This window comes from Hylobates moloch, unplaced genomic scaffold (genome assembly GCF_009828535.3).
Source record: "Hylobates moloch isolate HMO894 unplaced genomic scaffold, HMol_V3 SCAFFOLD_1, whole genome shotgun sequence".
Lineage (NCBI taxonomy): Eukaryota > Metazoa > Chordata > Mammalia > Primates > Hylobatidae > Hylobates > Hylobates moloch.
In genome coordinates this window covers 25,208,495-25,236,259 of record NW_026652276.1, presented here as the reverse complement: position 1 = coordinate 25,236,259, position 27,765 = coordinate 25,208,495, and the positions used below count along the sequence as shown (strand labels likewise).

Sequence of the window (27,765 nt, the reverse complement as noted above, 5' to 3'; positions counted from 1 at the left end):
GGTTGGGGATATGTGTGGTGAAGGGAGGTGGCAGGTAGAAGAGGAACCAGAGGAAGAGGAAGCCAGGGCACATCAGGAACGACTTGGGGTGTGTTGCAGAGGGATTCGAACTCTGGATCAAAAGTTAAGTACCAAGGAAGGAAGTTAGGCAGGGGATGGGCATGATTGGATTGGTGTTTAGAAAGTGAACTGGGCCAGGCACAGTGGCTCATGCCTATAATCCCAGCACTTTGGGAGGCCGAGACGGGTGGATCACCTGAGGTCAGGAGTTCAAGACCAGCCTGACCAACATGGTGGAACCCCATCTCTACTAAAATTACAAAATTAGCTGGGCATGAGGGCACTTGCCTGTAATCCCAGCTACTCGGGAGGCTGAGGCAGGAGAATCACTTGAACCTGGGAAGCGGAAGTTGCTGTGAACTGAGATTGCACCATGGCACCCCAGTGCAAAACTCCATCTCAAAAACAAAACAAAACAAAACAAAAAAACCATGAATTGCAACTGTGATGTCCAGCGTGGAGGACAATACATGGTGTGGGATTGGGTGGAACATCCCTGCAGGAGGAATTGCAAGGATCCAGGGGAGAAGTGAGCATGATCTGAATGCACCAGGGCTGGGGAGATGGAGAGAAGGGCCGAGGGTGAGGGTGGTCCGTGAGGTCACTGATTCCTAGCACCTGGTGGCTTATTGGATGGAAGGGGTAAATGAGGAGTCAGGACTGAGGCTGGGGGTTGGGCTTGGACAGCTGGGTGGATGCAGTGCCATTCTCTGAGACAGCAAACAGGAGGGGGAGGAGGAACGGGGAATAAGAGGGGAGGGCTAAAGAAGGATTAAGAGAAGGAAGAGGGATGGCTTAGTGGGGAAGATGATGAGTTCAAATTGTGTTGTTATTGAACTTGTACTTTGTAAGGCATAAGATAAAATGATAAGAGAGGCCAAGAGCCTGAGCTTACAGGATGAGTTCAATGTGGAACACATTCTATTTGAGTTGCTTGAGGGACACTGGGTGGAGAAGACGTCCCTGACTTTCCCTCATTCTCATCCTGACATCAATTCTTGAGCAAGGTCCATCAGTTCTGTCTGCAGGCCACGGTTCCTTTCTATTCCCTCCTCCCCATTTCCTCTGTCACCAACAAAGAGGGAGATGGGATGGTTGATGGGTGGGGGGCTGACCAGCAGGTGGGGAGCGCACAGGAAAGCGTTGTCTTTGGGAACAGAGGAGGACAGGCAGGGGAGGAGACAAGAGTGTGGTGGGTGGTTTTGTGGATAGCTTTGTAGGGGTTGGAATGGGGAGATGGGAAGGTTCTCACCTGCTGGCCTTGGTTTTCTCTGATAGGGAGAAGGTAAGGGTGTTTGCTAGCAGTGAGGGAAGGTGGTACAATGCAGTGGAGAAATGAGGGTAATGTGGGGGAAATAATCCGATTAGGGGCCCCTAATAGGTTTCCCAGGCAGGATGTGGGGCCTCGGAGCCTGGGGATTCTGGGGTGATGTCAGCTCACTCAATAGTGGCACTTTTCCCTGTGGGGCTCAGCAGTGCCATGCAGGAGGGACAGTGCTGACTGGACAGGGCTGAGGTGCTGCAGGGCAGGGGAGCCCCAGACAAGCTGATGCCAAGCGTGGAGCTGTGGGCCTCGGTCTCCTTAGGCAAAGCATCAGAGCCAGAGAGGGCTGATGGATTGAAAACTCAAGCAGGGGCAAGCAAAGGCTCTCTGTCTCTCTTAGGTAAAATCGTCTCTGCTCTCTTGCCTCATTCTTCTCACTCTCATAGTAGACTATGACTAGAGTGGGAGAGTGGGGTTTCAGGGCTCAGAGTGTGGCTTAAGTGGATGGAGGGGAAGGCAGATGGTGTGTGGCAGCGCTTGGACCAGCAGCATACCACTAGGGAGAGGGTGGGAGACACAGTTTCTGGGCTGCTGAACGGCGGGGACCCCAGGGGAATGGTGCTATTGCTAAGGGGCTGTATGGGTTGTCCCACTGAGCACGGGTGGTGCAGGGTGGTGGGGGGACAGGAGTGGAGTAGTCCGTCCAGAGCCGGAATCCTCGATGGCCACGGGCTGTGAGCAGGGATTCACAGATGTGGGTTATATGGGTAGGAGGAGACGAAAGGGGAGGAGAGGACCACAGTGGTGGGGCATAGGGTTGTGTGGGGGGCGGGGCGTGAGAGCCTCCGGGAGGAGCAATGGGGAGAAGGATCCCAGCTGGCACCTGCTCCAGGCAGTGTGCCTGCAACGGTAGGGTGAACAGCTTCCCCTGGATAAGCCAGGAGACAGTCTGGGGGCAGAAGGTGCCATGTGGGAGGCCTTCCCGTAGTTCCTCTTCCTGTCCCCCAACTTGAGGCACCCCTGGAAAGGAAAGCAGAGAAGGCTCCTGGTCCCTCTGTGCACCTCCTAATGCATCCTCCACCTCCTCCTCCTCTACCTTCACTGCTGGGCCCTGGTAGCCTGAGAGAGCTGTGTGGGAGCCTCCCTGGCTACCCAGGTGACTGCAGGGTGGGCTGAGTGACAGGCGTTGGAATCCTGTGCTCTTTGGCTGGATAGACTACTCTGTGAACTTGAGGGACCTGGCGCTGACAGGTGTCAGGGAAGCGGCTCAGCCACCCCAGAAGGAGGTGTGCCTGGTGACGAATCAGGCCATCGGCAAGACAGGGACACCCCAGTGACTCCTCTTGCCCCGTGACTAGGACAGGACAGGACACATGGCTTCCTGGCGGCCTCAGCCATTGAGCTGGGCAGAGTGAGGATGCCACCGCCTCTGTCTCCCCGCTGTGCTCCTGGGCCTGAGGCTCTGGGGTGGGCGGTCAGTGGGGTGCGCGGTCAGTGGGGTGCCTAAGGGGCAGTGTGCTGTGCAGCTCTGTGAACCAAGAGGGGCCGTAGGGGAAGACCCTGGGGACGAAGGGTCCTAGGAGGGAGGAAAGCAACACGGTGAGGCGGCAGAAGGTCGGAGGGTGTAAGAACTGTGCTCTTCAGTCCCCAGGGGTTGACATCAGGGGTGCCATCTTGGGTTTTCCTCTTCACTGGGCACAGACAGTGGTGGAGGTTGGTTAGGAACCAGAGGGAGACTTTATCTTGGCCGGAGGTTCCCAGGAGTTATGAGCTTACAAGGTAGTGGGAGGAGGGAATGAGGAACATTCTAGAAACAGCTTCCTTAAAATCTTCTCCAAGGAGCAGAAACTTCTCATTTGTCTAAGGGTGGATGAAGGTCACTTTACTTCATAGCAAAGGCTGAGATGAAAAGATGGTAATAATTGTTAATAGAACAGTAGGGGAACAGGTGCTGAATATTCCCAGTTCTCAGGGCTTTGGGGACATTAACTGGTTGAATCCTCACAGCAGCTCTATGAGGTTTTACCCACAAGGAAATGGAGGCCTGGGGAGGTTATGTAGGTTGCCCTGGGTTCCATGACTGTGGTGGCTTTCCGACAGATGAGGAAGGGGCTGCTGGAGCTCCAGGGGGAGTGCTTGTCTTGGGGGCTGGGGGGTTCTCTCTGGACCATGTGGCTGCTGAGCCCTGATCCCGCCGGGGGCCTTTCTCCATCCCCTCTCGGCTGTGACCTGAGGAGAATCGGGGGCTTGCCTCTCCCTCTGCCTGCCTTCCCTGAGCCCTCGGAGGAAGCCGACGCAGGCTAACTGAATGCATAACTTTATTAAATAAATGCTTTGTCATGACAAAAGACAAAGATCAAGGAGTAACATAAATTATAAGTTGAATAAATAGTATACAGCAATCTTCACTTTTTAAGAAAATGTGAGATCCTTTGTTGGTTTTTTATTTCCTTAAGTACAAAATGCTAAACAGGAGCAGAGCTCTTCCGCATTCAGGTGTTTTTTTTTTTTTTTTTTTTTTTTTGCTTTTTTTTTTTCTCACAAACTGGTTGTATTTGTTGATTTATTTTTCCATCCTTTTCACCAGTAAAGATTATCATCATTTATTTTTGTTTTTAAAGTTGAAAACAAAAAAGAGGAGAGAACAGAGTTATGGTATGAACGTATGTAAAACTATAGAGAACTACAGTAATATGTACTGTGGTTATTGCTGTCTTCAAAAAAAAAAAAAACAAAAAGCAAAACAACAACAACAACAACAAACAACCGGTAGGCAACTCGGAATCTGAAGGAATCTTGTCTGACAACTGTGCTATCCATGTGGGCTACTGTGTGACAGTGGCAGTGGAGAGGAGACTCCGGCTGGTGGCCGGTGACCGGTGGAGTGAGCGGGCACAGGGAAGCTGGGGTCCCCTTCCCCTCGGACCCTCCCCACCTTCCCTTTCCCCATCCCAAAGGATTTCAGGAGAGGAGGCCAGAGTCTGTGAAATGACTAAACTATATACTCCATTAGAAAACCAAGAAAGTATGTTTTAAAATAGAAACAAAAGCCTAAGAGAAAATAAAAAGTGGAGAAACAGTGCAGTGTAATTCTTGCACTTTAGTGGTTTTAAAAACACAGACAGTACAAGGCCCAGGTTGCTGGTTGGTGAAACCCCCACCCCTCGTCCCTCCTCCACTTTGCAAAATGGAGCCTCCTTTCTCTTGGAAGCCAGACATGTCCTCTCTGACGCTATGGGGTTTCTTCTCCTTAGAGCTCTTCTCTGAGGTTCCCATTCTGGGCCGGAACCCTCTCAGGGGTGAGTGGATGGATCCGGGGTACTGTCTCACCTTGAGGGGGGCTTGGCGGTTGCCGTGGCACCCTGTCTCGCTAACCGCTGGGTGGTGGGAGCAGGTGGTTGAGGCCCACCCTCTAGGGGAGGCCAGCCCTGTGGGGGTACCATGGAGGCCACAGAGGTGGTGGTGGGGAGATGGGGTGAGAGAGAAGGGGCATGATCAGAAAAGGGCCTCCCTGGACCTCGTGCGCCTGCCTTCCTCCTTTCATGGGGCCAGTGTCCCCAGGCCTGTCTGTCTAGGCCTGGCTGTCAAAGAAAGGTTCCAGTCTCTTCCTCCCCAGGTGCCCTGCTTTGCTGGGTGGGTCAGGGGAGGCTGGAGGAAGGCGGGTCAGTCCTGGCTGGGCTTTCCTATCTCCTGGCAGTCACGGGAAAGACAGAGGCATCTTCCCCACTGCCGGAGTGGGGCACAAATCTAAAGGGGATGGGAGAGACCTTCTGTGGGTGTGAGTGTGGGAGTGGGCAGCACTTAGACCCGGAGCCATGGATAGCCCGGAGTCCAAGGTCTCTGGGTGAGCAGACAGTCGGCCAAAGGCCAGCCTGGAGTCAAAGAGACCCCTGCTTAGATTGCCATACTCGCACCATTCCAAACCTGCCTCCCTCACACCCTGCCACGGGGGAAGAGGTGCCGTCTTCTTCCAGTGCCTCCCTTCCCAGGGTCTCCCCACCCTGGGCTCAGCCAGACTGCCCATTTGGGAGGCTTAGTTCCATGTGTCCATGAAGGCCCAGCTTCTCTAGGGAGTGACCAGCTGCCCAGGAGAAACTCCTGCATGCAGAAGAGACTCACAGGTTTGGGTTAGCAGGCACGAACTTTGGAAACCAGAAGAGGCTGGCGCACTCACGCCAGGCTCTAATCCCCCCACCTGATGGCTGGCAGCAAAAAGCCAGTGCAAGGGGCAGAAGCCTGCTCAAAGTCCAGACGCAGTGCGCGAAGAGAGAGCCCCTCTCAGGAATCAGGTCCAGGCTGGGAGGAATGTGGGGGGAGCTTGTAGTTCCTGGCTCAGTCTTTTCTTAGGGGAGTGGCACCCCAGTATCCACTTGGCAGATCCTAGTTGGATAACTGCTCAAGATGCAAAGGAAGAATGGGTGGAAAGAACAGTGATGTGGAAGAGGTTTGGGATACTGGCCTAAGACATACAGAAACGTGAGTTGGGTTTAGGGGACAGCTGTGCAGAGAGATGGGGCGTGCTGACTTGGCAGGTCAAGTCCTTGTGGCTGCTGGCCCTATCGGGCCCCTTTGTCTCATGAAGATTAAGCACTTCTCCTGTCCCCAGCCAACTGTTCTGTCCAGGGGCATAGGAGATCGCCCCCAAGTTCTATAGCTATAGGGTTCCCATCAATTGAAACAGATTCGCTTTTTCGCTATTCCTCTTCGTGGCCCCAAATTCGTTGTTGGAGGCGGTCTCCACTGTGTCATGCCATGAGCAAAGAGTGAAGAGAGCTGTGTCCACAGCACGAAGGGGTCTCCTTGGCCAGTGTCCAAGCCGCCTTTCCTGGATATTTTCAGCCTTTAAGAACAGTCACAAGGCCACCCATTGGTTGAGGAAGTCATTGGATAATGGGAGTTTTCTTGGTTCAGAATCTGGCTGCTGAGTGACAGCATTCCTGAATCATGCGTTCCCTGCTTGTCCCACCCTTCCTTCCATCCTCCACCCCAGGGAGGATGCAGGGACTGGCCAGAATGGAGGAAGAGCTGGAAAGACTCGTGGGCCTCAGTCCCCCATTGCAGGCTGAAGGTGGGCAGCGGAGCACATAGTCTTTTCCCTTCCAAAGCATGGCCAGTTTCGACTGATTCTTCCTATCTGGCTTCTAAAGTCTAGCACCCTCCTAAAGTTACTCACCTTCCCTGGCTCTGTGGCCCGGATTAAGCTCATTTCTATTTTGCAACCCATTCCCCCATTTTCCTCTCTTTCCTCTCAAATTCCAGAAAATACATACGGTGGGGAAGCTAAGGAAATTTCTATTGGCTTTTCCCCCTTTCTGCTGCTTTGCGCCAAAGCTAGAATGGAACAGCAGCCCCCTGTCCCTTCAGCCCTCTGTTCCTCCCCACATCGACTCTGGCCGGAACCATCCATCTCACTGTTCTCCTGCATCTAAACCTTTTTGCCACCATCTCCCTCTGCCATCTCTTACTTCAGTCTCCCTCCTGCCCTGCCAGCGTGGAGAGTGAGGGAGGGTTCCAAACATGCACATTCTGTTCAGATGAAAGGAAAAGGCTGGGGTGGGACTGGTGGATCCATCGTGGACCTGTTGGGCTCATGTGGTGTGGTGTCCGGAGACTGTGACTTCCTGAGGGTTGAAGGACTAAAATAGGATGGACTGAGGCGCGTGCTGTGTGCACCACGGAGGACTGGCTTCTGCCTGGCTCGGTGGGTGCAGATGAACACACGTGGGGAATCACTGTCAAGTCCAGTACTGTGCCCCACAAAAAAGCTGAGTTTATTGCTCACGGAAAACTCTGCCTCGAGGCAGGCAAAAATGCTATTATGGGTTGTATTAGGAGAATAAGGGTTTTCTCAGTTTTCCCAGAATGAGGAAGCTCCTCAATGCCCCTATAGGAACTACTTTGAAAAGTTAATGCAAACCTTTGAAAGAAAGGAAGAAAGAAAAAAACAGAGAAAAAGAATAGATTTATATGCCTATATATGACTATATGGTGTCTTGTAGATAAATACAAGCCCACTTTTTTTTTCAGCCTATCCTCCCCCACAGAGGCTGCTGCGCTACTTACAAATTGAATTAAATGAGGGCTGAAACCGCACCCTTCAGCATGTACTGTAGTCACCCTGGAAGAACAAGTCTTTCCAATATTGGGGCATGTATTGATTTCTAAAAAAAAGTCTGCCTGGGGAATGAAATACGCACATGTCTTTCATATTCATAGATCTGCTTCCGAAAACCTCTCTATTTAATATCACTCAATTATGAAGTTGTTTTGCTTTCGGAGGAATGGAATGCATTTTAGTTTTTATAAATTTGGGGAGAGACAACACTCTGCCCAGGTAAGGGGAGAGGAAGCTCAGGGGTCCAGCTGTCCATACTGCTGGCTAGAGGAGGAGACAGATCCGGGAGAGGCCCTGGCGTGTTTTGCCTTTTCCTTTCTCCCCCTGACCAATCTATACTGGGAAACCCCAAGAGTGTCATTGAATGCCACATCCTGGGCTGCATCTTCTAGCGCCCACCTCTCCCGACCCCAGGCCAGGGCTGGACGTGAAAGTTGGGCCCCTCCCTGGTCTCAGTGCATTTCCTTCCTGCCCACCTGCTTGTCTTCCTTTTCCTAACTCTATTCATCTTTCTCTCTCTTCTACACAAACACTTCCTTCCCTTCTCTTCCTCTCGTTCTTCCTCTCTTCCCTTCTCTGTTCATCCAACTTGCCTCAAAAAGAAAACCATTTAAAGGGGGGGTGTCTTTTTAGCTTTTTGCCTCTCTGTTGTTGCCATTTTCGAAGTTGAGCCCTTGCTAGAGATTCCGAGGTCCTCAGTTTCCTCAAATAGATAGATATGTATTTTTCCCTTAAATGAGATGAAATGAGTGGCGTCCTGGGGTGGAGGGAGGCGCTGGCTGGAGTCGGGGCTGGGGGTGGGAGGGGGTGAGGGAAGGGTGGGGGGAGGACGCATCACTCAACATTGCTGCTGTCGAAGGTGTGGCACTGAAAGTCCCCGTCAACATACTCCATGCCTGGCAGCTTCATCCCGTACTTGTCCACGCACCAGCAGATGCCACGCTTGCGGCCACGGGAAGGTTTGCACTGGGGTGAGTAGAGCAACAGGTGATGAGGACGGCCGCACCCCAGGGCTCTGCTCCTCCCTGCCCGGCCTCTTCTCTACTCCAAGGCAAGACTCTCATCCCCAGAGAGTTGAGGGCGCTAGACCCGACCCTTGGGTTTCTCGTGTCCCCGTTTCATGGAAAGACCCAGGGAAAATGTGAATTTAGGCAGCCCTACCCTTGGCTAGCTCCTTCAATCCCTTTGTTTCCTTCTTTTTCAGACATGGGATCTCGTTATGTTGCCCAGGTTGGTCTAAAACTCCTGAGCCCAAGTGATCTGCCTGCCTCAGTCTCTGGAGTAGCTGGGATTACAGGCGTGAGCCACTGTGCCTGGCTTACAGTCCCTTTTTAAATATTACCCATTCGAGTTCCCCCAACCTGAAACTCTGCAGGGATTCTCAAGAGAGTCATGATCCAATAATAATGATGATGGTAATAATAATAATAACAGGAGGAGGCATCATTTGTGGTGTTATCATGTACCAGACATCACTCAGCATTTGGTATGCAGTAGGTACTGTTCTAAGTGCTTTACAAAGATCAATCACTTACTCCTCATTCTCCATTTTACACAAGGGTCTGGAGGCACAGAGACATTAAATGGTGAGTAAGGGGACACAGCTAGTAAGTGGCAGAGCCAAGATTTGCCCCACTGTGGCCTGGCTTTTATATTCAGATTATTGGTGCCCTTAAATCAGCATCAGGGTCACCTGTCCACCCCAGAGTCCACCCCAGGTCTACCAATCAGAAACTGCAGGGGTGGGGCCCAGCCATCAGCCATGCCCTCCAGGGATCGAATGCCCTTGGAAATCTGAGAACCATTCCCAAAGGGAAGCCTGGCTGTGAAGGGACATGAGCTGATTTCAGGTGGTACACAGAGAAAATACGGTTTAAATTCCTGAGTGTGCGGTGCACCAATGATACATGCTGTGCGATAGTATTACAGACTTTCCTTTTGCAATGAATTCATGTAGCTAAGGCGACCTGTGGAAAGCATATGGATTACGGCATAGGAGAGAATGAGGAAATGGATTACAGCGTAGTAGGGAATGTGGAAAGTCGTGATCGTGGTGTATGAATGGGTATCTGAGGCCCAGGAAACACTAAGTGGTTAACGGTGGAAACCTTAGGCACTTGCCCAAGGTGGAGTTTCCTGGCAGGTGCCATTTTCGGAGCCATCTGAGCCTGGGAGCTCAGGGCAGGGGACGTACCTGCTTTCTCTTGTAGAATCCTTTGCGGTCACAATTGGGCAGGTACACGGCACGGGGCACCATGCGTGGGCTGGCTTTGAGCTCCTGCAGGGAAGCCTCCATGTGTCTGCGGCAGGGGCCCTGTGTGGACAGGAAGGTGAGAGGCGTGGCGAGACCAAGGGAAAACCACCTAGCTGCGCTGACGAATGGCCCAGGGGGTGGGGGCCGAAGGGTCTTGGGAGGAAAGTGACCACCTTTGGTTCTAATCATCTTGTACCAAAGATCTTTCCTCCCTGTCACTTGTCACATGTGCTGGGATTATACAAAGCCTGCCTTTGGCCAGGTACGGAGCCATACTTTCTCTTTTGTGTTCCAGGCCACCCCCTCCCCTGCAGCTTTTCTCTTCTGCTGAGTAACAATGTCCAGAGGTTCCCGTCTCTAGATGCTCTAGGAGAATATTCAGTCTCTGCCTTGGACTGGACACAGCTGCAGGGCCCAGGTACCTGGTGTGTGGCTGCTGGGCTGGCACACACTCTCCTCAAATGAGCACCGCCTCTATTCCCACTTACTCGCACAAGCCCTTGGCCCTGACAAGTGTATGCTCTGGAAACTCTCCTCCCACATCCCAAGCTGAGCCACATGGTGGGCTGTAGGTCCTCTGCCAGGTCTAGCCTAAGCACCTCCTGCCACCAGGAATGTCCATTTAGATGCAGGAAAAGGTCAAAAGCCGGGGGGGGAATGAGGGAATCCCCGAGATGCACCTGCTCAGACTCCTGTCTCATCTCAGGTGCAGAGATGACCCGGGGGTGGGCAGTGTTCTCGGCTCCCCCCACAAACTTGGACTGGGTCAGCTTCTTTCTGCGGTCCTTCTTCACTGCTTCAGCCTTCAGCTCGGAGATGCGGGTGTGTTTGGGCCGGAAGATCTTGGGGGAGTAGGTCTCCTCGGCCATCTCAGAGGTGGTGGGCTCCTCGTGCTCACGGGAGTCTCTCTCTGCAGGAGAAGGAGCCGGAGGGTCAGCCCCCATGGGCCAAGGTGCACATGGCCAGAGCCCAGGGCTGGGCAGTTTGGGGTGAGGGGAGTAATAAAGGCTGAAGCAGATGTGTCTCTGCTCTGCTGGAGCACACCCTGAAAGCAGGGGGATAGGAACCAGGAAGCAGAGGGAATGCTCATTTAAGTGGCAGAAAGTTTCTGGCATGCTTGGAGTCAAGCAGAGAGCATAGGCAGGGAGACTTCACAGAGGAGGAGAATCGAGAGACTGATGGACTGATGGGTGAGGACGGAGCGGGCCTTCTGGGGGCAGGAAGGAGGAAGGGCGAGGAAAGTGGCCTCTGCAAGGATGAAGGTGGCAGTGAGCGGTTTGCTTGCCGGGGGATGGCCAAGTAGATGGGACATGGCTGGAGGTGGGGCTGAGAAGTAGGAACCCGGGAATCTGGGCCCATAGAGGAAAATGACACAGCTAGGGCATGGACGAGAAGGGCAAAGGCTGTCCTGTTAGTGAGATCTTTGCACTTTCAGAGCTGCTGGATGTTGAGGTCTCTTTGGACCTGGGGAACCTAGGAGGAGGGGGTCCTGGGGTCTGGAGCAGCAGGGTGGTGAGGACCTTCATAAACCACAGGAGGAGGGGACAGGAGAGCCAGAAGTGTAGGCCCGGAGGCGACCGGCGTGGGGCCAAGTGGAAGTCGGAGGCCTCGCTCCCGCTCTGGCTCAGAACTGGTGCCGTGCTCGGCGGCCTGGGAGGCTGGGATGTTACTCAGCTCTGGACTGAGAGAGGCCGACAGCTGGCTGAGACCGGGACAGTTATATATAGGAGTGGCTTGGTGACAGTCTATACTTAGCTGGCTTTTGACCTTTAGAGAAGTAAGACTTTGTTCATGTATTTGTTGATCCTTAATTCCACCCGTCCGGCCTTTTCTTGGTGCGCAGATTTCCCCTCAATTCTTATCTCATAGGCATCCATCCCTGGGTCCCCTTCTCCTCTCAGATCCTTGACCTCCCCCAGCCTCAGAGGAACCAGAGTGGGGGAACTTTAGATTGTTGTTTCCAGGCGGGCAGCGTGTGGCCAGGATGCCCCACAGTGGGACCAGGTGCAGGGGTGAGTGGAGGTGGGGGGCCCTGTCTTCATTGCCTCCCTCTTTTTTCAAATACTGGAAAGAGAAAATAGAGCTTTGAGTGACCTTAAATAACTGAAATGAGGTGAAAGAAAATTCTGTTCTCCATCTACTCCATGATCGCTGGGATGCCCGGGAACAGTGACTGCCAGACATCTGGGATGGGGAACAGAATAAGTGGGTAGAATTCCAGGAAGTAGGGGTGGGGTGCAAGGAAAGAGAAGCTTTTTAAGAAGACACTGTTTTATGCCTCTGGGCAGGTATAGAACCCGACTTCTGAGCTTGCAGCCCTGGGCAAGTTCCAGGTGTGAATTAGGAAAGGCATTTGGACACCTGGCCTAACCTAGGCAGGATGGCAGGTGGCAGGAAGCACCCAAGCATCTGTTTCTCTCTTGGCTCAGGATTTGTCAGGTCTCATGAAATAGGTATCTGGTCTTTAAGGCCTCGGCAGAGAAGGTCCCTGCCCTAAAGAAGCCTCCAAGTGTTCGCAGCGTTCCTGGTGGTGAGTTGCTTTGGGTATTTATTCACAGGAAAAGAAGGGAGGTAATTACTGGAGAGGAAGATGATGACTCGGAGAAAGCAAATAGCAAGGTGGTGGGTGGGCTCTCCCTGAATAAAATGCAACCTGAGAGTCCTGGTACCCCTTCTGGCCGCTCACCCCCTCTTCCCCGTCGTGTCTTGATGTCCCAGTACCTCGATTCTGCTCTGTCAAACCCTGCTGTGACAACTCATCAATAGGGTGACATCCCTAGTAGGTAGAATGCAGGATTCTAGGGATTGGGGTCATGGTCTGGGGTAAACTGACTTTTCTTGGTTGTAGTGCAAGTGAGATTGGCAGGAGGAAGGGAGAAGCATGGCTGGTTTGGGGACTTTGTACAAATTGAAAGGCTGGGGCTTCATTATCTAGTAACACAGGCCTCACCCCGAGGCTCAGATCTTGGAGAAGAGGGAGTAAGGAGAGGCAGTGCTAACCATTGCACAGAAGGGCTTTTGGGCCCGTCTTATCGAGGGACTGGAGGCACGCCACTCAAACTCAGCATCACCAAGCATTCTAATCCTCAAAAAGTAGTTGACTCCTGTAGGGGGAGGGGCAAGCAGGAAATGGTGGCCACTGAAAGCCTAGAGGGGGTTCAGGTTGGAGAAGCCTGGACCCCTTCCCCAATCAAGATTGTAACTGGATAAAGTGAGGGCAGGTGGGGGAGTGGGCTGGCTGCTGACCAGCGCATGCGTCTCTGCGTCTTCTTCAGTGGGCTGCCCCAGCCTGGCCCGGAGAGCCAACACATTGTCACCTCTTCAAGGGGAGAGAGCCTGGGAAGCTGGCTTCTCTCCTGTGGCTGGTGTAGCAGTTCCTGGAATCCTTTCCGTAGGCCATGTAGTCCATCCCCCTGTGTCCAAGCGGAAATAAGCATCTAACTCTCTAGTTCTTAAGGACATCTGAAATGGGGGTGCCATTCCATCCTCCTCTGGCTACCTTTTGGGGGAGACTCTGTCCATTTGGTTAGAGGGTGCCCTTCTCCAGCTGTCATTTCAGCTTATTCTCTCTTTAGCCCTGGGGGACACAGAAGCATGGTGGCCCACAGCCTTCCCTCAACAGCTCTTCTCAAGACCTTTCACCTTTTGGGACTTTTTCTAAGAAGTGCTGTGGGCTGTCCTTAACCTTGAGTCACCCTTTCTGGGAGGGGGTGGGGCTGTTGACAAAGGTTTGATATGCCTTGGGGTAAATTTATTTTGACCTCTTTTCTTTGAAAGTGTTCAAGTACTGCCCCAGGGCCAAGCGACCGTGATACTGGCATACAAAATGTAGATTCTCATATCTCTCTTCATTTAAGGAACTCAAAACGCTTTTGCAAACTCTCTCCTTTTCCCAGCCTCCCCAAGGCGAGTCTCCTGAGGGCACACCTTCCCCAGCTTTGCAAGCTTTTTGGCTGCTTCTGAAGAGCAGGCTTAACGTTTTGATGTGCCTCCCAGTTTCTGGTGCCACTTAACCCCATGGGACCTATTCCTTAGGCAGCAGCAGAGTCCAGTGTCGAAGATACTAATCAGGATCTTGTGGTCACCTGTAGGCTCCAGAGAGAGCGGAAACTTGGAGGGGAGCCAGGGCAGAGCCACAGAGATTAAAGGGCTGGAAAGTAAGACTGGAGCTGAGTGCCAGAAGCAGCTAGCTCGACTCAGCTGCTCTGTGGCTGAGTCATAAATAGGCTTTCAATTTTGGAAGGGTTTAAGTTTTAGATAAAACAAGAAGGAACAAGTAGACTAGCTACTCTGGAGCTATTTCATCAAGAGAAAATGAACTGAGGTTGCAGAAGGGATCTAGGCAGGATACCCGGGAGGACTTCCTGGTGAAGATTGTTCTGCACGTGAACAGCAAAAGAACTCAACAGTCAGCTCTGGAACCTGTTTGACAAACAGGTCAATATCTCCATGTGGCCAGCAGAGGGCGTGGGAGACTGACACCCACACAGCATGGGCGCACTTCTAGGGACTGGAAGCGATTTTTTTTTTTTTTTTTTTTGAGACAGAGTCTCGCCCAGGCTGGAGTGCAGTGGCGCAATCTCGGCTCACTGCAAGCTCCGCCTCCTGGGTTCGCGCCATTCTTCTGCCTCAGCCTCCCGAGTAGCTGGGACTACAGGCACCCGCCACGATGCCGGGCTAATTTTTTGTATTTTTAGTGGAGATGGGGTTTCACCGTGTTAGCCAGGATGGTCTCGATCTCCTGACCTCGTGATCCGCCCGCCTTGGCCTCCCAAAGTGCTGGGATTACAGGCGTGAGCCACCGTGCCTAGCCTGGAAGTGTTTTTAAAATCTGGAATTTGGAATTGAGCACGGTGGCTGATATCTGTAATCCCAGCACTTTGGGAGGCCAAGGTGAGTGGATTGCCTGAGCCCAGGAGTTCCAGACCAGCCTGGACAACATGGTGAATCCCCCCCTCTACAAAAAAAAAACCACAAAAATTAACTGGGCATAGAGGCGTGCGCCTGTAGTCTGAGAAACTCAGGAGGCTGAGACTGGAGGATTGCTTGAGCCCAGGAGGTGGGAGGTTGGAGATTGGAGGCTGAGGCTGAGGCTGAGGTGAGCCATGATTGCTCCACTTCGATAGCTCCACTGCACTCTAGCCTGGGGGACAGAGTGAGACCCTGTCTCACAGAAAAAATAAATCTGGAATTTGGGTGCCTCCCTCTCCTACTTCTGTAATAATCACTCAAATAAAACCCTTCCTTCTGTTTGTGTGTCTGCAGGATATATTTAAAGAGTCAGGGAGACAAACAAGCGAGGCCCAGAGAGAACCCATGTGTGGGAGAGTGAAGGCAGGTGAGGGAGAGGGGAACAGGGCTTCTTTGTGCATGGCATTCTGCTGTTTCTGTAACCTGCAATTGGAAAATGATCCAGGAAGGAAGAGAGACATATTCCAGACTTCCCCGCCCATGAGATGCTGTTCTGAGAGGGTTTTGCAGAGGATGGGAAATGTGGAATGCTCAGCATCCATTTCTCCTGCTGGGATCTATGGAGGCCAGACCTTACCTTCATAATCCTATTCAATGACTAAGGGAGGGGATGATGATAATATTTTCTGGATACAGTATTTACCTTTGGGGTGGGATCTAAATCTCTGGTTTCTATATAATACCTCCAGTCCTTCCCACTGGCTCTCCAATGCCTCTAGCCCCTGCCACATTTGGGTGACCAACTCAGTCCTCTTTCATTCATAAGGAGTTCCCCATACACCCCAGTGCAGCAGCATCCACAGAGGTACACACGGTACATGGGCCTCTCCCCATGGTAACATGAACACGTGTTTGAGGACTGCACCATTCTCTATGTCCTGGCAAACACAGAGAGTGTCATGATGCAAGCCCAGCTGCTATAGACCTAGAGGCATCTTAGGGTGAGAAATACCACATGCTGCACAATTGCACAACGCATGTACCCTGCCCAAGCTCAACCACTGTCTCCAAATCTGCCCTTTTGCCACGGCTGTTCTCTTCCGGCAGAGTCTGAAGGGTTCTGGCTCCACCTTGCTTGCTAGTCATAGCAATGGATGGATCCAGGTGGAGACCTGCCTGCCTAAAATCTAAACCCCCCACCCCCGGACCTCTTAGTCACACCCCGGTGCTATTAACAGCCTGTTCCTGGGCTGGTGTTAGTTTATCACTCTATCTTGCTTGACCTAATAATCAATTGTAAGAGAAAACTAGGTGACCCAGATATTGTGCCTTAACTTACAAAAATTGAAGAAACAGAGGCATCTTTGAAATTCACAGTCCAGGAAGAGTGTCGGGCTTTGCCAGGCCACCCAGACCTGGGGAGATTCTCCCATCTCCTTTTCTAGACAGAAGATAAGATGAGGACGCCTAGAATCTCTCTACAAAGAATGAAAAAGAGAGCTGAATTTCTTCTGGGTTTCATTCTAGTCCCCTCTGTGGAATTTAAATAGCCAACTTCTTAAGGGCAGAGCTTTGTCATTTCTCTTTGTCTCACCAGCATATAGTATTCAATAAATAACCTTTAAATGGAGAGATGTGTAAATCTGCCCAAGAGGCAAAGAGAAGTAGGTCTGGAAGTATTTCTGTAATATAAGCTGGGGCTTAGAGCCCAGTGCATGCCTTGGGAGGTTATCTCATTCATGCCCCTGCCCTGAAGCAAGATAACCCTGCCACAGGGCACACGGAGGCAGACAGATGAGCACCATGGGTGTGAGAAACAGCAGGGGTGCTCCTGGATTCACTGGGCTTCTCTTTGGCCTAAGGCTACTATACATTAATGTACCACTTAGGCCGGGCATGGTGGCTCACGCCTGTAATCCCAGCACTTTGGGAGGCCAAGGGGGGGTGGATCACGAGGTCAGGAGTTCGAGACCAGCCTGACCAACATGGTGAAACCCTGTCTCTACTAAAAATACAAAAATTAGCCGGGCATGGTGGTGTGTGCCTGTAATCCCAGCTACTTGGGAGGCTGAGGCAGGAGAATCAGTTGAACCTGGGAGGTGGAGGTTGCAGTGAGCTGAGATAGTGCCACTACACTCCAGCCTGGGCAATAGAGTGAGACAAAATGTATATACACACACATATATATATATGTGTATATATTTAATATAGTAGCCACTAGCCAATGTGGCTATTTAAATAAATATTAAATAAAATGAAAAATTCAGCTCCTCAGTCACTCTAGCCATATTTCAAGGACTTCGTGGCCACATATGGACACTGCAGACCTACAACGCTTCCATCATTGCAGAAAGTCCTACTGGTCAGTGCTGGCCTGACGGCACTGGCCTGTGCCTGGGTATGGATGAAAATACTGAGGCCCAGTCTAGAATGTTCTGCAGTTCCCCTCCTCCCTTGCCAACCCTAGGTCCCTAGCCAACTTGCAGCCACCAGCTCCTCCCTACAATACAAGGCTGGTGGAAGCATGAGGGATTGGCTGTTCACTGCTTTAAAAAATGTAAGACATGTCTCAGTCTCTTGAAGTCTGTTTCCCAGCTGTGGATGTCAAATGGCTCTTCTGCGCTTGTGTGTGTGCGTTTGCACAAGGAGAAAGGCCATAGTGGTTGTGGCAGGGGCGCGGGGGAAGGCGCTGTGGAGGCTTTCAGGGAAGCGGCAACATCATCGCTTTTCCTACCCATCCCATCTCTGACCAGCACCTGCCTGGCGCCAGTCTCTCTCAGAAGACGTTCTTTTGTTTGTTTGTTTTTTGTTTGTTTGTTTTTGTTTTTACTCGATCGTCAGAAATAGGCATGCATGTTCTGGGTTCTTTTTAACCTGAATTATGGGCTGAGGAGGAAATGAGCACTAACCTTTCAAGAAAAAAACAAACCCCCAAAGCTATCATCCTAAAAAGCAGCTGTAAGAGTGGCGGAAAGCCAGGAGGAAGACCCCGGAGGGGAGTTGAACAGACTCAGAGTCCTACTGACTGGATGATGAGGGCTGTAGCTGTACCCAGCTGAGCCCCCCTACCCCATTTTAGGCCAGGAGAACTAACATGGTTAGGTACTCTAAACCAACAGCAAAGCTGGCCAAGCTGGGAGTATATCTCTATCCTTACCAGAGAAATACAGACACCATGTAGTATAGTGGATAACCATTCAGAATCAGGAACCAGACCACCTGGGTTCAAATCCCAGCTCCACTACTGAATAGGTACAGCAAACTGTGCCACCCTAAACCTTCAGTTGCCCTTTCTGGGAGGAAGATGAAGCTGTTGACAATAGCTCAGTAAACCTTGGTGCAGCTTTGGCAACACAGCAAGACCCCATCTCTACATAAAATGAAATATTAGCCAGGTGTGGCAGTGTGCACCTATAGTCCTAGCAATGGGGAGTCTGAGAAGGGAGGATGGCTTGAACCCAGGAGTTGGAGGCTGCAGTGAGCCATGATTGTGCCACTGCACTCCAGCCTGGGTGACAGAGTGAGACCTTGTTTCTAAAAATAAATAAACAAACAAACCTTGGTACAGACTTACTTTGACCTTACTTTCTTTCTTTATTTTATTTTATATATTTTTTGAGATGGAGTCTCACTCTGTCGCCAGGCTGGAGTGCAGTGGCATGATCTCGGCTCACTGCAACCCTCTCCTCCCAGGTTTAAATGATTCTCCTGCCTCAGCCTCCTGAGTAGCTGGGACTAAAGGCACGCAGCATCACGCCCAGGATGGTCTTGATCTCTTGACCTCGTGATCCACCCGCCTCAGCCTCCCAAAGACCTTACTTTCTTCTTCCTTTTTCCAAATCGGTTTTCTCACCTGCGTTATGGGAAGGATGGCAATGGCCCCTTCTCCCTTATATTCTGAGGATTAATCAGGGTGATGTGTGCTAATTCATTCTCAGCACAGGTCTCTGCCTTTGTAGTGCTCTGTTTCCTACCACCTCCCTAGTTCCAATCATCAACTAAAAATTTGGTTGCTGTGACACCTGGTTGACAGACGCCTACTTGTAGACCACAAGATCTAAGGCTCCTTGGACTGCAGGAAGGTCTTCCAGAAAGTGTTGGCTCAACCTTTGTCTCTGGGGGTCTGTTGGCCAACACCAGGTGAAAAGGACTTGGCACAGGTGCTCTGTGGACCTGTCTCCACTTAGAGAACTCCTCCTGGGAGTCCTTCCTCTGCCTAACCCATTCCTTCATGCTGCGTTAAGGGCACTTAGTCTCCTTCCCTGAAGATATATAGAGAAAAGGAGGCCCACCGCCCTCCACAGTGTAGATGCCACAGGTGGGAAGGTGACACCTCACAGAGTAAGGGGCTGAGGTCCCGCTTACATCTGCCCCACTGTCCAGGGACCAGAGGTAAAGAGAGGCTCCTTGTTTTTTTCTGATGCCAAACTAGGATTTGGGGTTGTGACTCTGGTTCACATTTCCTGGTCCCTGGGAAGCAGCTGGCGATAACTGTACACATAGGAAATACACGCTGATGCACAGGTCCCTGGGTGAGAATCTCCAGCCAAGCTTCTTTTGGAGTTGGGGAAGTGGCAGCCTGCTTAGTGGAAGTGTCTGTTCCCCATACCGCCCCAAATGAGAAGGTATTGGTGGGGGGATAGGTGGGGAGCAGCCTCTGGAGGAAGCACTGGGCTACTTTTCTCCTGGCTACTTTCCCATCATGATCCACCACAGCCAGTTCAGAACATTGCCAGCCGCAGCCACATTCCCCCAAAGTTCTGCATGACCAGAAGGGGGCGGCAGGGAGGAAGTAGGGTTTACTCTTCTCTCCTGAGGCCCCTAAGAAGGTGCCCAGGCTCTGCTAGGGACCAAACAAGGGAGCCCTGCCTGTCAACGAAAGCAGAGACTCCTCTTTTTTGAGTCTTTGGGAGCAAAAGGAAAGAGTGGGGACAGCAGTTCCCTTCTCAGGTGAGAGAGGGGTTTGCTGGTAGCCACTAGCCACGTGCAGATACACACTGAACACCTGAAATGTGGCCCGGGGAACTGAAGAACCACATTTTAAAATTTATTTAATTTTAATTAGTTTAAATTTAAGAACAGATAACTCAGTTATTGGAAAGATTTTAAAGTATGTTTGGAATGCTTCAGGTATGTGACTCTGCTTTTTCAACTGTAAATTTTATGAAATCTAAATACAGATCAAGTATTTCCAATGAAAATTTAGTGTCCGAATTGAGGTGAGCTGTAAGTGTAAAAAACATACTGGATTTCAAAGGCTAAATATGAAGGAAAGAATGTAAAATATCTCATTATAATTGTTTTATTTTGAGCATGTGGTGAAAGGATATTTTGGATATATTCAGTTAAAATGTGTTATTACAATTAATTTCCCTGGTTTTTTTTTTATCTTTTTAAAAAAGATGTGGCTACCAGAGAATTAAAAATGACAAATGTGGCTTGTATTATGTTTCAATTAGAAGTGCTGTTCTGAATGATCTGGAAGAAGAGTCATCCTGGCTGAGGTGACAGAGGGGTGTCACAGTCCCAGTTCGGGATAACTGGAACCCACATAAAACAACTCAGAGAATCAGCAGAGGTCATCTGAGGCCTGGCTCTGAGTGCAGATTCAGTGGGACCTTATTTTAGGCCAGGGAAAGGGGCCTGATGGTTTAGGTTGAGGGGTCAAACATGAGATAACTGAGTTCATTTAAAATGTTCCTATAGTTCACCTGGCAGGTCTGACTTAGTGGAAAAAGGGGCCTATCTTATCTGCCTCCTTCCTAAGCATCCCAGAAGGAGGAGCTGCCACGGCCTCCAGGACGTATTAGAACGGCTCTCAGCACTTCCTGCAGCGTAACCGGAAGTCCCCAGCTGCCCTCTGGAAGCACATCTCTCCTCTCCTGCTGAAAGATCTGAGACACACCTGCCTATGAAAGCCAGGGAGCCCTCATGCTCTCTTCCTTATCAGCTTTGGTGGTATATGGCTTTCCTTCTCTCCTTTGGATGCAGAACTTCCTAGCTACCACACTCACCCCACCCAACCACACCCTCCCTCGATCTCTGCTTTCTGTTGGCACCACATGAGGACTGTGCTGTTGGAAGCGGGCCACTTCTGCACTGTGTTCTTCAAGACTACAGGCCTCTGCACAGCTTAGAGGCAGCCAGGGCCTGCCTGCCTCTCCACATCAGGAGAGCTTCCTGTCATGTAGAAAATGAGGTTTGGCGCATGGACCTGAAAGCTGGGCTCAACACCCCTCCTTCACACCCTCCTGGTCCTCTTTCTCTGACCAAACCACTAGCTTAAGCCAGGCTTGTATGCAAGACTGTGTAGAAAAAGGGACAGAAGTGAGTGTGAAGATAAGAGAGTGTGGCCCTCTCCACTTTGGGGCCGCTTCACTCCTTTTCCTACTGCCCCTAAAACAGAGCGCCTTCAGATTGTGGGTTCTTATGTCATGGTGTGATAGCATCTGGCAGTGTTTGCCAAAGGCCTTACTGCAAGTTAGCCCAGGCCCAGGAACGAGCCCCAGTGACTAGCGAGAAGGCCAGGAATGGCTGAATGCAGTGCTGGAGCCCCTGCCGGGAAGAGCTGAGTCCCAGCCCCTTGTCTGCCTCTAATCCTGCTGCCACATCTTGGGCAAGTGACTTCCCGCTCAAGGCCTCAGTATCCTCATCCTAAAACTAGGACCTTGACTGTGATGATGGCTATGCGTTCCTTCCAGCTTTAACATTCTTTGGCCAATACCCAGACAGTTTCTGGAGAGACACTAGGACTGAGCTAAGCTGAATGGCCAGGCACTAACTAACTAACCTGGTTAGGTGCTCTAAACCAACAGCATAGTGGCCAAGGTGGGAATATAACCTCTCCCCCTCACAGAGATGTTCAGTCACTCCTCTGGATTTATATGTTTTAAAAAAAGAGAGAGAGAGAGAAATGACATCATAACAGAATTTATGGAAAGAAATGAAACTGGAAATAAAAGGGGGGGATTTCACTGGTATTGGGGGAGAGGAGTAGAAGCCTACACTGCCTTCCTTGTTTATTTTATTATTGATTTTTGCAAGTATGTAATCAATATGTAATCAGTCTTACTGTTTTGAATAACATGTCCAGATTGCAATTTAAGGATAGTCTCTGGGAATTGCAGCTTTTGGACCAACTGTAGAGAAAAAGCAAATGTAAAACTAAACAAACCCCTCCAAATCGCCTGCTTGACTCTCAACGCAGCCGTTCTCCCGCCCTCTTCCCTTCTGCTCTGGCCCCTGGTTGGTACCTGCTCTTTATGATCTTCTTCCAGTTTCTGGATGTAGTGGGTCTGGAGTGTGGTGATCTCTTCTCCAGAGTTTTATTTTCCACACACCAAATATCTTAAAAGTTTCATAGGCATTGCTCAGGTACAAAGTAGAAACTTTAGACAAGAATTACCTCCCCTTCCCGCTGGCTTCTTCTTCGCTCTATTAAGGGGGCCAGGGCTTCTGCAGGGAATTCCTGCTCCCATGCCCTTTGCTGTAACCCTCACGGTGACCTCTGGCTCCTAGGGTCAGGCTGGTCCACCCTCTGCAGCTGCAGGCCCACCTGCCTGCTCAAATCCAGCCCAAGCCCCGGGACTAACTCACAGCTGCTCTGACTTAAAACTCAAGCCCTCAGGGGATGCCTTAGAGTTGGGGTGGGGGGTCGGGGGGTGGATGGAGAAGGGCAGAGGGAAGAGTAGGAGGGAGGGGTGAGAAAGGGGAAAAAGAGAAATGGAAAGAAAATGAGCTCTCACTAGGGCTAACTCTGCTTGTTCTTCTAGTCTGAGCTGACACAGCAGAAAGGTGGGGGCGGGGGGAGGCGGAGGCCGGGGCGGGGGCGGTGGGCGGAGGTGGCAAGAAAAGTCCAGTTAAAGCCCCATCTCTTCTTCCCAACTCCCGTTTTGGTTGGCTCAGGGCAGCCATCCTCTCAAAGACTTGTTTCAGAGGGAGGGGGTGCGGGTGGGAAAGGAATTTGGCTCCTTCAGTTTTCCATGATCTTGCTCAACCCAGACATAAATTTGGCCAATAAACCTAACTCTGGAACTTGACTTCAACATGGCATTTAGACCAGGCTTGGAGTTGAAGCCAGGGTGATGGAGGCCAAACCCCTCAAAGAAGCAAAGGCTGAATTCACTTTTATTTAGGTAATGCTTTTGCTTTCTTTTCCAGAAGCCTATTTTTTGTCCCACGGTGTCTCATTTCTTAATGACAGAACTGAAAGCCAGAACCCACGGCTCCCTACATCTCAAACTGAATGTCTCACCAGCACAGAGGAGACCTACCCGAACCCCGGTATCTATGCTGGGGACCAGCCCATCAAACCTCATTGCCCACCAAAAATGCCCGAAAGCAAACCCAGTACTTCCTTGACTCCCTCCACTCACCGCTATTTACTGAGCTTTGCCCATCAAATAACTCCCGTCTTTCATCTCCCTCCAGCCTCACACACATTCTTTTTTCCGCATCTGTCTCTGCTCCTGAACTGGCCAGAATGAAATGCAGAGCCAGGCTCGCTCTCAGCACCCTGCTCTCGGGCCCACTCCCTCTCCAGTTGCTCAGCAACAGCCTAGCAAAACACCCTCTCCTCTGCCCTCTCCTCTCCCTCCCAGAGGCTTTGGCTGCCTGCCACCTCACTCTCCTCTGCTCCCCATTTCTGATTCCAGAAATGCACCTTTTTTGGGTTATACATGTTTGGTTACCTATAAATATATGGAATATAGTATATAACATATATACAATATATAATACGCATTATGTAGATATAATATGTCGTGTGTGTGTGTGTTTGTGTGTGTATGCTGCAACTGCGGGAGGGAGGGAGCAAATCCACATCTGCAAGCTCAGATTTTGGCGGGGGTGGGGGAGAAGAGGGAGGTGGGAGGTGGGTTGGGAAGCAGGAATTTTGGCTAAAGGACCAAAAGTGCACTCTCCCTCTCTCTGTCCATTTCTCTCTCCTTAAGAACGGTCTCTACACCATCTCCAACTTTTTGGGACCCGCCCAATGGTTGTCCGGCTAAAACGCCCTTTCCAGGAGCGCCCACTCCCATCCCATCTGTTCGGGAAGAAGATGTCGGCACCAGCCGCGGTGGACCGCCGCCAACCAGCAACAGCAGCCGGCCGGGCACTTGCCTTCGGCGGGGTGGAGTTGGAGAGGAGTGCTGGGGAGGGGGCGGGTAGAACAGGCGGCTTCGGGTTGGCTCAAAGGCACTCAGAAGGTGGGGGTTGAGCAAGGGGCGGCAGGGAATTCTACAGGGGATCTTGTTTGGACTGAAGTGTCTGTGTGTGTGTGTGTGTGTGTGTGTGTGTGTGTGTGTGTGTGTGTGTGTGTGTGTGTGTGTGTGTGTGTGTGTGTGTGTGTGTGTGTGTGTGTGATGCGCCCTCCGTGCTCGCCTAGCAATTGCGCGCGCGTGCGCCCTGCGTGCACACCCTTCACACTAGCCACATCACACTACACGCTTGGCAAATAATAAGTGGAGCCAGGATGCGGCTGAGTGACACCTTACGTACTTTCGGTGTGACTGGATTGTTACCCAGGGCGGTCGCTTCCAAGCCGGGAAATCAATTAATGTTTTCCCCCTCCGCTAGGCTTTTCCAAATCCACATCCCCCAAGATGAAGGCGGGCAGGACCGCCTTTAAAAAGTGGATCTTAATAAAAATAATCTCACAAGCCAGTCTCTGGAGTTCCCAGGGCGGGCACGTCTTCCCTTTTTCCTCTTTTTGCAGGCTGCAACCTGGAGATCGACTATCTCTTGCAAAGCTAGAGTGGCTGGCGCCTGCGCCACTCAAACCTTGCAGGGTTTGCGGGGACGGAAGCTGAATACAGGAAGCTCTCCGGCCTCCTGGCAAGCGCGGACGCACTCCTCTCCTGCCCTATAGTGACTGAAGTTTGCACTTAAGAAAACTCATGTTAGAGTGCTCGTGAGTAATGGAAAGGGACAGGGAGGGAGAAGGGGATTGCCCCCTTAACTAAACTGTCTCCGTATCTAAACTACGCCAAATGAACATTGTTTAGCCAAGTTTTAACCCCTTTTGGAGAGAATCAATAGCCAGTTTGACGTCTTAGAACCCAGACTTTTATGTAGTTTATTTAACTTTTTTTTTTTTTTTTTAACTAATGATCAGGTAACTCTTTCCAAAAAGAAACTCAGTCTAAGGGGGTAGAACTGTTCTGATTGAACAAGTAGCTGTGTCAATCATTTCAACCCTAGACTCCTGGCGCCGAGAATTTGGGGGCGGTGCAACCCGGGGGCGGGGCAAGAGGAGGCGAGGCTCCCAGTGCGTGGCTTTTCTGTCTCCGCCCCCTGAATTTTGCATTCTGCGTTTCCAGGGCCCCTCATGCACTTAATCCACACCCACTTGTGATCTGGTTTAAGAGATGGGGGGGGCGGGGGGGGATTGCGGAGGGAGGAATTGCGGGGCGGGGGTGGAGGTGGTGATGGTGCCAGGAATCTGCATAGGCGAGGAAGTTGAAAGATCTGAATCTCACATCCCCTTTTGCCTCCCAGCCCTATGTCCACCTTTCATCCTAGGTAAAATCTAAATTGGAGAGGGGGAAAAGGAATTAGATTCAGAAACGAACACCAGGCACAGAATACCAAACCCTTCCTTCCCACTCTTCCCCACCCCCACCCCGCACCCCCGCGCTCCTAAAGTATTTTTCCCTTCCTGGGATAAAATAAAAGTCATTTTGCAGTTAAATATGTTTTACCATCTACCACAGGCAATCATCTTCAATAAAAAGCAATGGTTATGCACATGGGAGGGGCTTCAGGGCTCCTACCCGAAAGGCATTAGCTACCAAGGATGTGGGGTGTTTGTGGTGTGTGTGTAGGGGTGGAGGGATAGAAACGTCTGGAGGCACGGGGGTGGAGGGGCCAAGAGGGACAAAGGTGGAATTAGCTCAGAAGATGGGTAATGCCTCTCTCTCCAGGCCGCAATTAAAATAATATTTTAACAAAAGAGATTTTTTTCCAAGTTCAGAAAAAAACGTATGCGGGGCGCGAGGGGGTGGAGGAGGGAGTTGATAATGTAACATACACTCTTTCAGACCGTAGATAGGGTACCAGCGGATTTGGACCTTGTGACCGAATAGGAGCTCAGAATCAGTATTCGGACAGAGTAGGGGGAGGGGGCGGGCAAGGTGTGGGTAGGAGGAAGGAGGAAGGAGGAAGGAGGAAGGAGAAAGAGCGAAAGCTGGGATAGACTCGGCTAGACAGTTCCCCAGGGTAGCAGGATCCTCCAGGACTCCAATTCCGAGGTGCAAGGACCCTCCCCGACTACTCCCGAGCTGCACCCCAGCTCGAAGCCACTTGCTGCGCAAAGCGCGCGGGCCCGGCCGGTCCCGTGTCCCCCCGCCCGTGCGCCGCGTAACTGACTGGCACACCGAGCGCGCTCACCGATCTTGACTTGCTCGCGGTAGCTCTTTTCGTTGAGGCAAACCCCGCGGCCGTGCAGCAGGGCGTGCAGCGGCTTCTCCTCGTCCTGCCGGGGGAGGCAGCGCAGCCCCTGGGCGCAGCGCTCGGTGTAGACGCCGCACGACTGCCCCTCGGCCAGGGCGCAGGTCATGCAGCAGCCGCAGCCCGGCTCCTTGACCAACTCGCAGCCCAGGGGGCTGGGGGGGCACATGGAGAGGGCTTTCTCGTCGCAGGGCTCGCAGTGCACGAAGGAGCCCAGGCTCTGGGCCGGCCCCGCATAGGCGGCCAGCAGCAGGAGGACCGCGGTGAGCGACACCATCTTCTCTTAGTCGCCCCCTTTACCTCGGGGTGGGGCAGGAGAGCGAGAGTGCAGGGATAAAGGGGCCAAGAGGGCGCCCGGAGATTTTTTTGTTTTTGTTTTTGTTTTAAAATTTCTGGCAGGTAGAGCAGGTGCCCTCCCCCAGACACTTGCAAAAATGTAGAGAGAGGTGGAGGACTGGGGTGCCTGCGAACAGGTCCCAGTTGCAAGAATTAAAGCCTTGCAACAGGTTGGGGGAAGCAGGGCAGCGCCAGGTGCACGCAGTGAGCGGAGGCCGGAGAAAACCTCAAGCCTGAGCGGGTCAGAATTATAGGAGGAAAAAAGCCACAAAATTGTTCACCCCCAAGCAACCACCGAAATAATGAGCTCGGAGGCAGTGGAGATGGCGTTGGGGGTGGGAGAGAAAAATGGATTTATCTTTAAAATTTTTGCTTAAAATCTAAAATATACCCCGCTCCTTTCTAACCCTCAGCTGCCAGCGGTGCGCGGCGCCGCAGAACAGGTAAGAGGCGTTGGCTGCAGCCGAGAGGGTGGGAGAAAATGTTGAAATCAAGAAATTAAAAAAAAAACCAAAATAAAAAAACCCCAAACCCTAACACCTCTTTTCTCCCACTTTGCCACCTCCTCTTCGAAATTCGCAGTTCTACGCGAAGTCCGGAGAAGGGTGAAAACGGAGGAGGGGTAATGAAAAGGAGCAAAAAAAGGGAAAAAGCCCACACTGCTTTGCAGCTCTTTCCTAGCTCTTTTCCCCTGCAGAAGTTTCCAAAGAGACTACGGGCTTCGGGCGAGCAGGCGCTTTTAAATAGCCGGCCCCTGGCTGCCAGCCAGTTTGTAGCTGCAATTTGAGCTTCCCAACACCCAACTCAGGCAAGGATGCCAAGGAGCTTTGCAGTACAAACTCACACGGGGTGGGGGTGGGGAGAGGCCTTCTAGACACAAGGGGGCTCCCCTTCGCTCCCTGAACAGCGCCCTCCTCCCCTCTGAACAGCGCCCTCCTCCCCGCGGAATGTAAGAAAGGGGCAAGGGGGACAGGCTGGGGCTGCAGAGAATGGGGAGGAGGTGGAGGGGCCAGTGGAAGACAGAGTTCTTCGGAGCAGGGTGAACACAATGAGGAGAGTAACTTCGTCTCCCCCTCTCTCCTATCCCTTAACTAGTCAAGGCACAGGCTGAAGGGAGACGTATTTTCTTATTAGCCAACTGGATATACCGTGCCCAAGAAATCTTCCTAAACTTCTGCAATTGACTGTATGCTGGTGTCTGTTTCCGTGTGGGGTGTGTGTGTGTGTGTGTGTGTGTGTGTGTGTGTGTGTGTTTGGGGGACAGGTAGTGTAGGATGGCCAGTGATGGCTGGTGAGCTAAATTTAAAAAAAAAAAGAAAAATTGAATTTCTCCCCTAAAAGTCTGGAGAAGAGGATTTAATCAGGGGATTTCTGTAC

The 27,765-nt window shown here is 51.5% G+C and overlaps 1 protein-coding gene across 1 annotated transcript; it reads right to left on the bottom strand.

The window, feature by feature from the left end:
* Positions 1-3,625: 3,625 nt before the first annotated feature.
* On the bottom strand, positions 3,626-27,104 carry IGFBP5 (insulin like growth factor binding protein 5). The gene is made up of 4 exons (XM_032754550.2): positions 25,993-27,104; positions 10,374-10,603; positions 9,634-9,753; positions 3,626-8,405 (listed from the first exon to the last, which is right to left on the bottom strand). Exons 1-4 carry the CDS (start codon positions 26,327-26,329, stop codon positions 8,274-8,276), a joined length of 819 nt encoding a protein of 272 aa, XP_032610441.1. The 5' UTR covers positions 26,330-27,104; the 3' UTR covers positions 3,626-8,273.
* Positions 27,105-27,765: the final 661 nt, after the last annotated feature.

Excerpts from the sequence above, each read along its gene's own strand:
- IGFBP5 (XM_032754550.2), bottom strand. The coding sequence starts at position 26,329 with ATGGTGTCGCTCACCGCGGTCCTCCTGCTGCTGGCCGCCTATGCGGGG. Across the intron at positions 10,604-25,992 it reads CCGCGAGCAAGTCAAGATCG|AGAGAGACTCCCGTGAGCAC; the intron begins GTGAGCGCGCTC and ends CTTCTCCTGCAG. Across the intron at positions 8,406-9,633 it reads GATTCTACAAGAGAAAGCAG|TGCAAACCTTCCCGTGGCCG; the intron begins GTACGTCCCCTG and ends TACTCACCCCAG.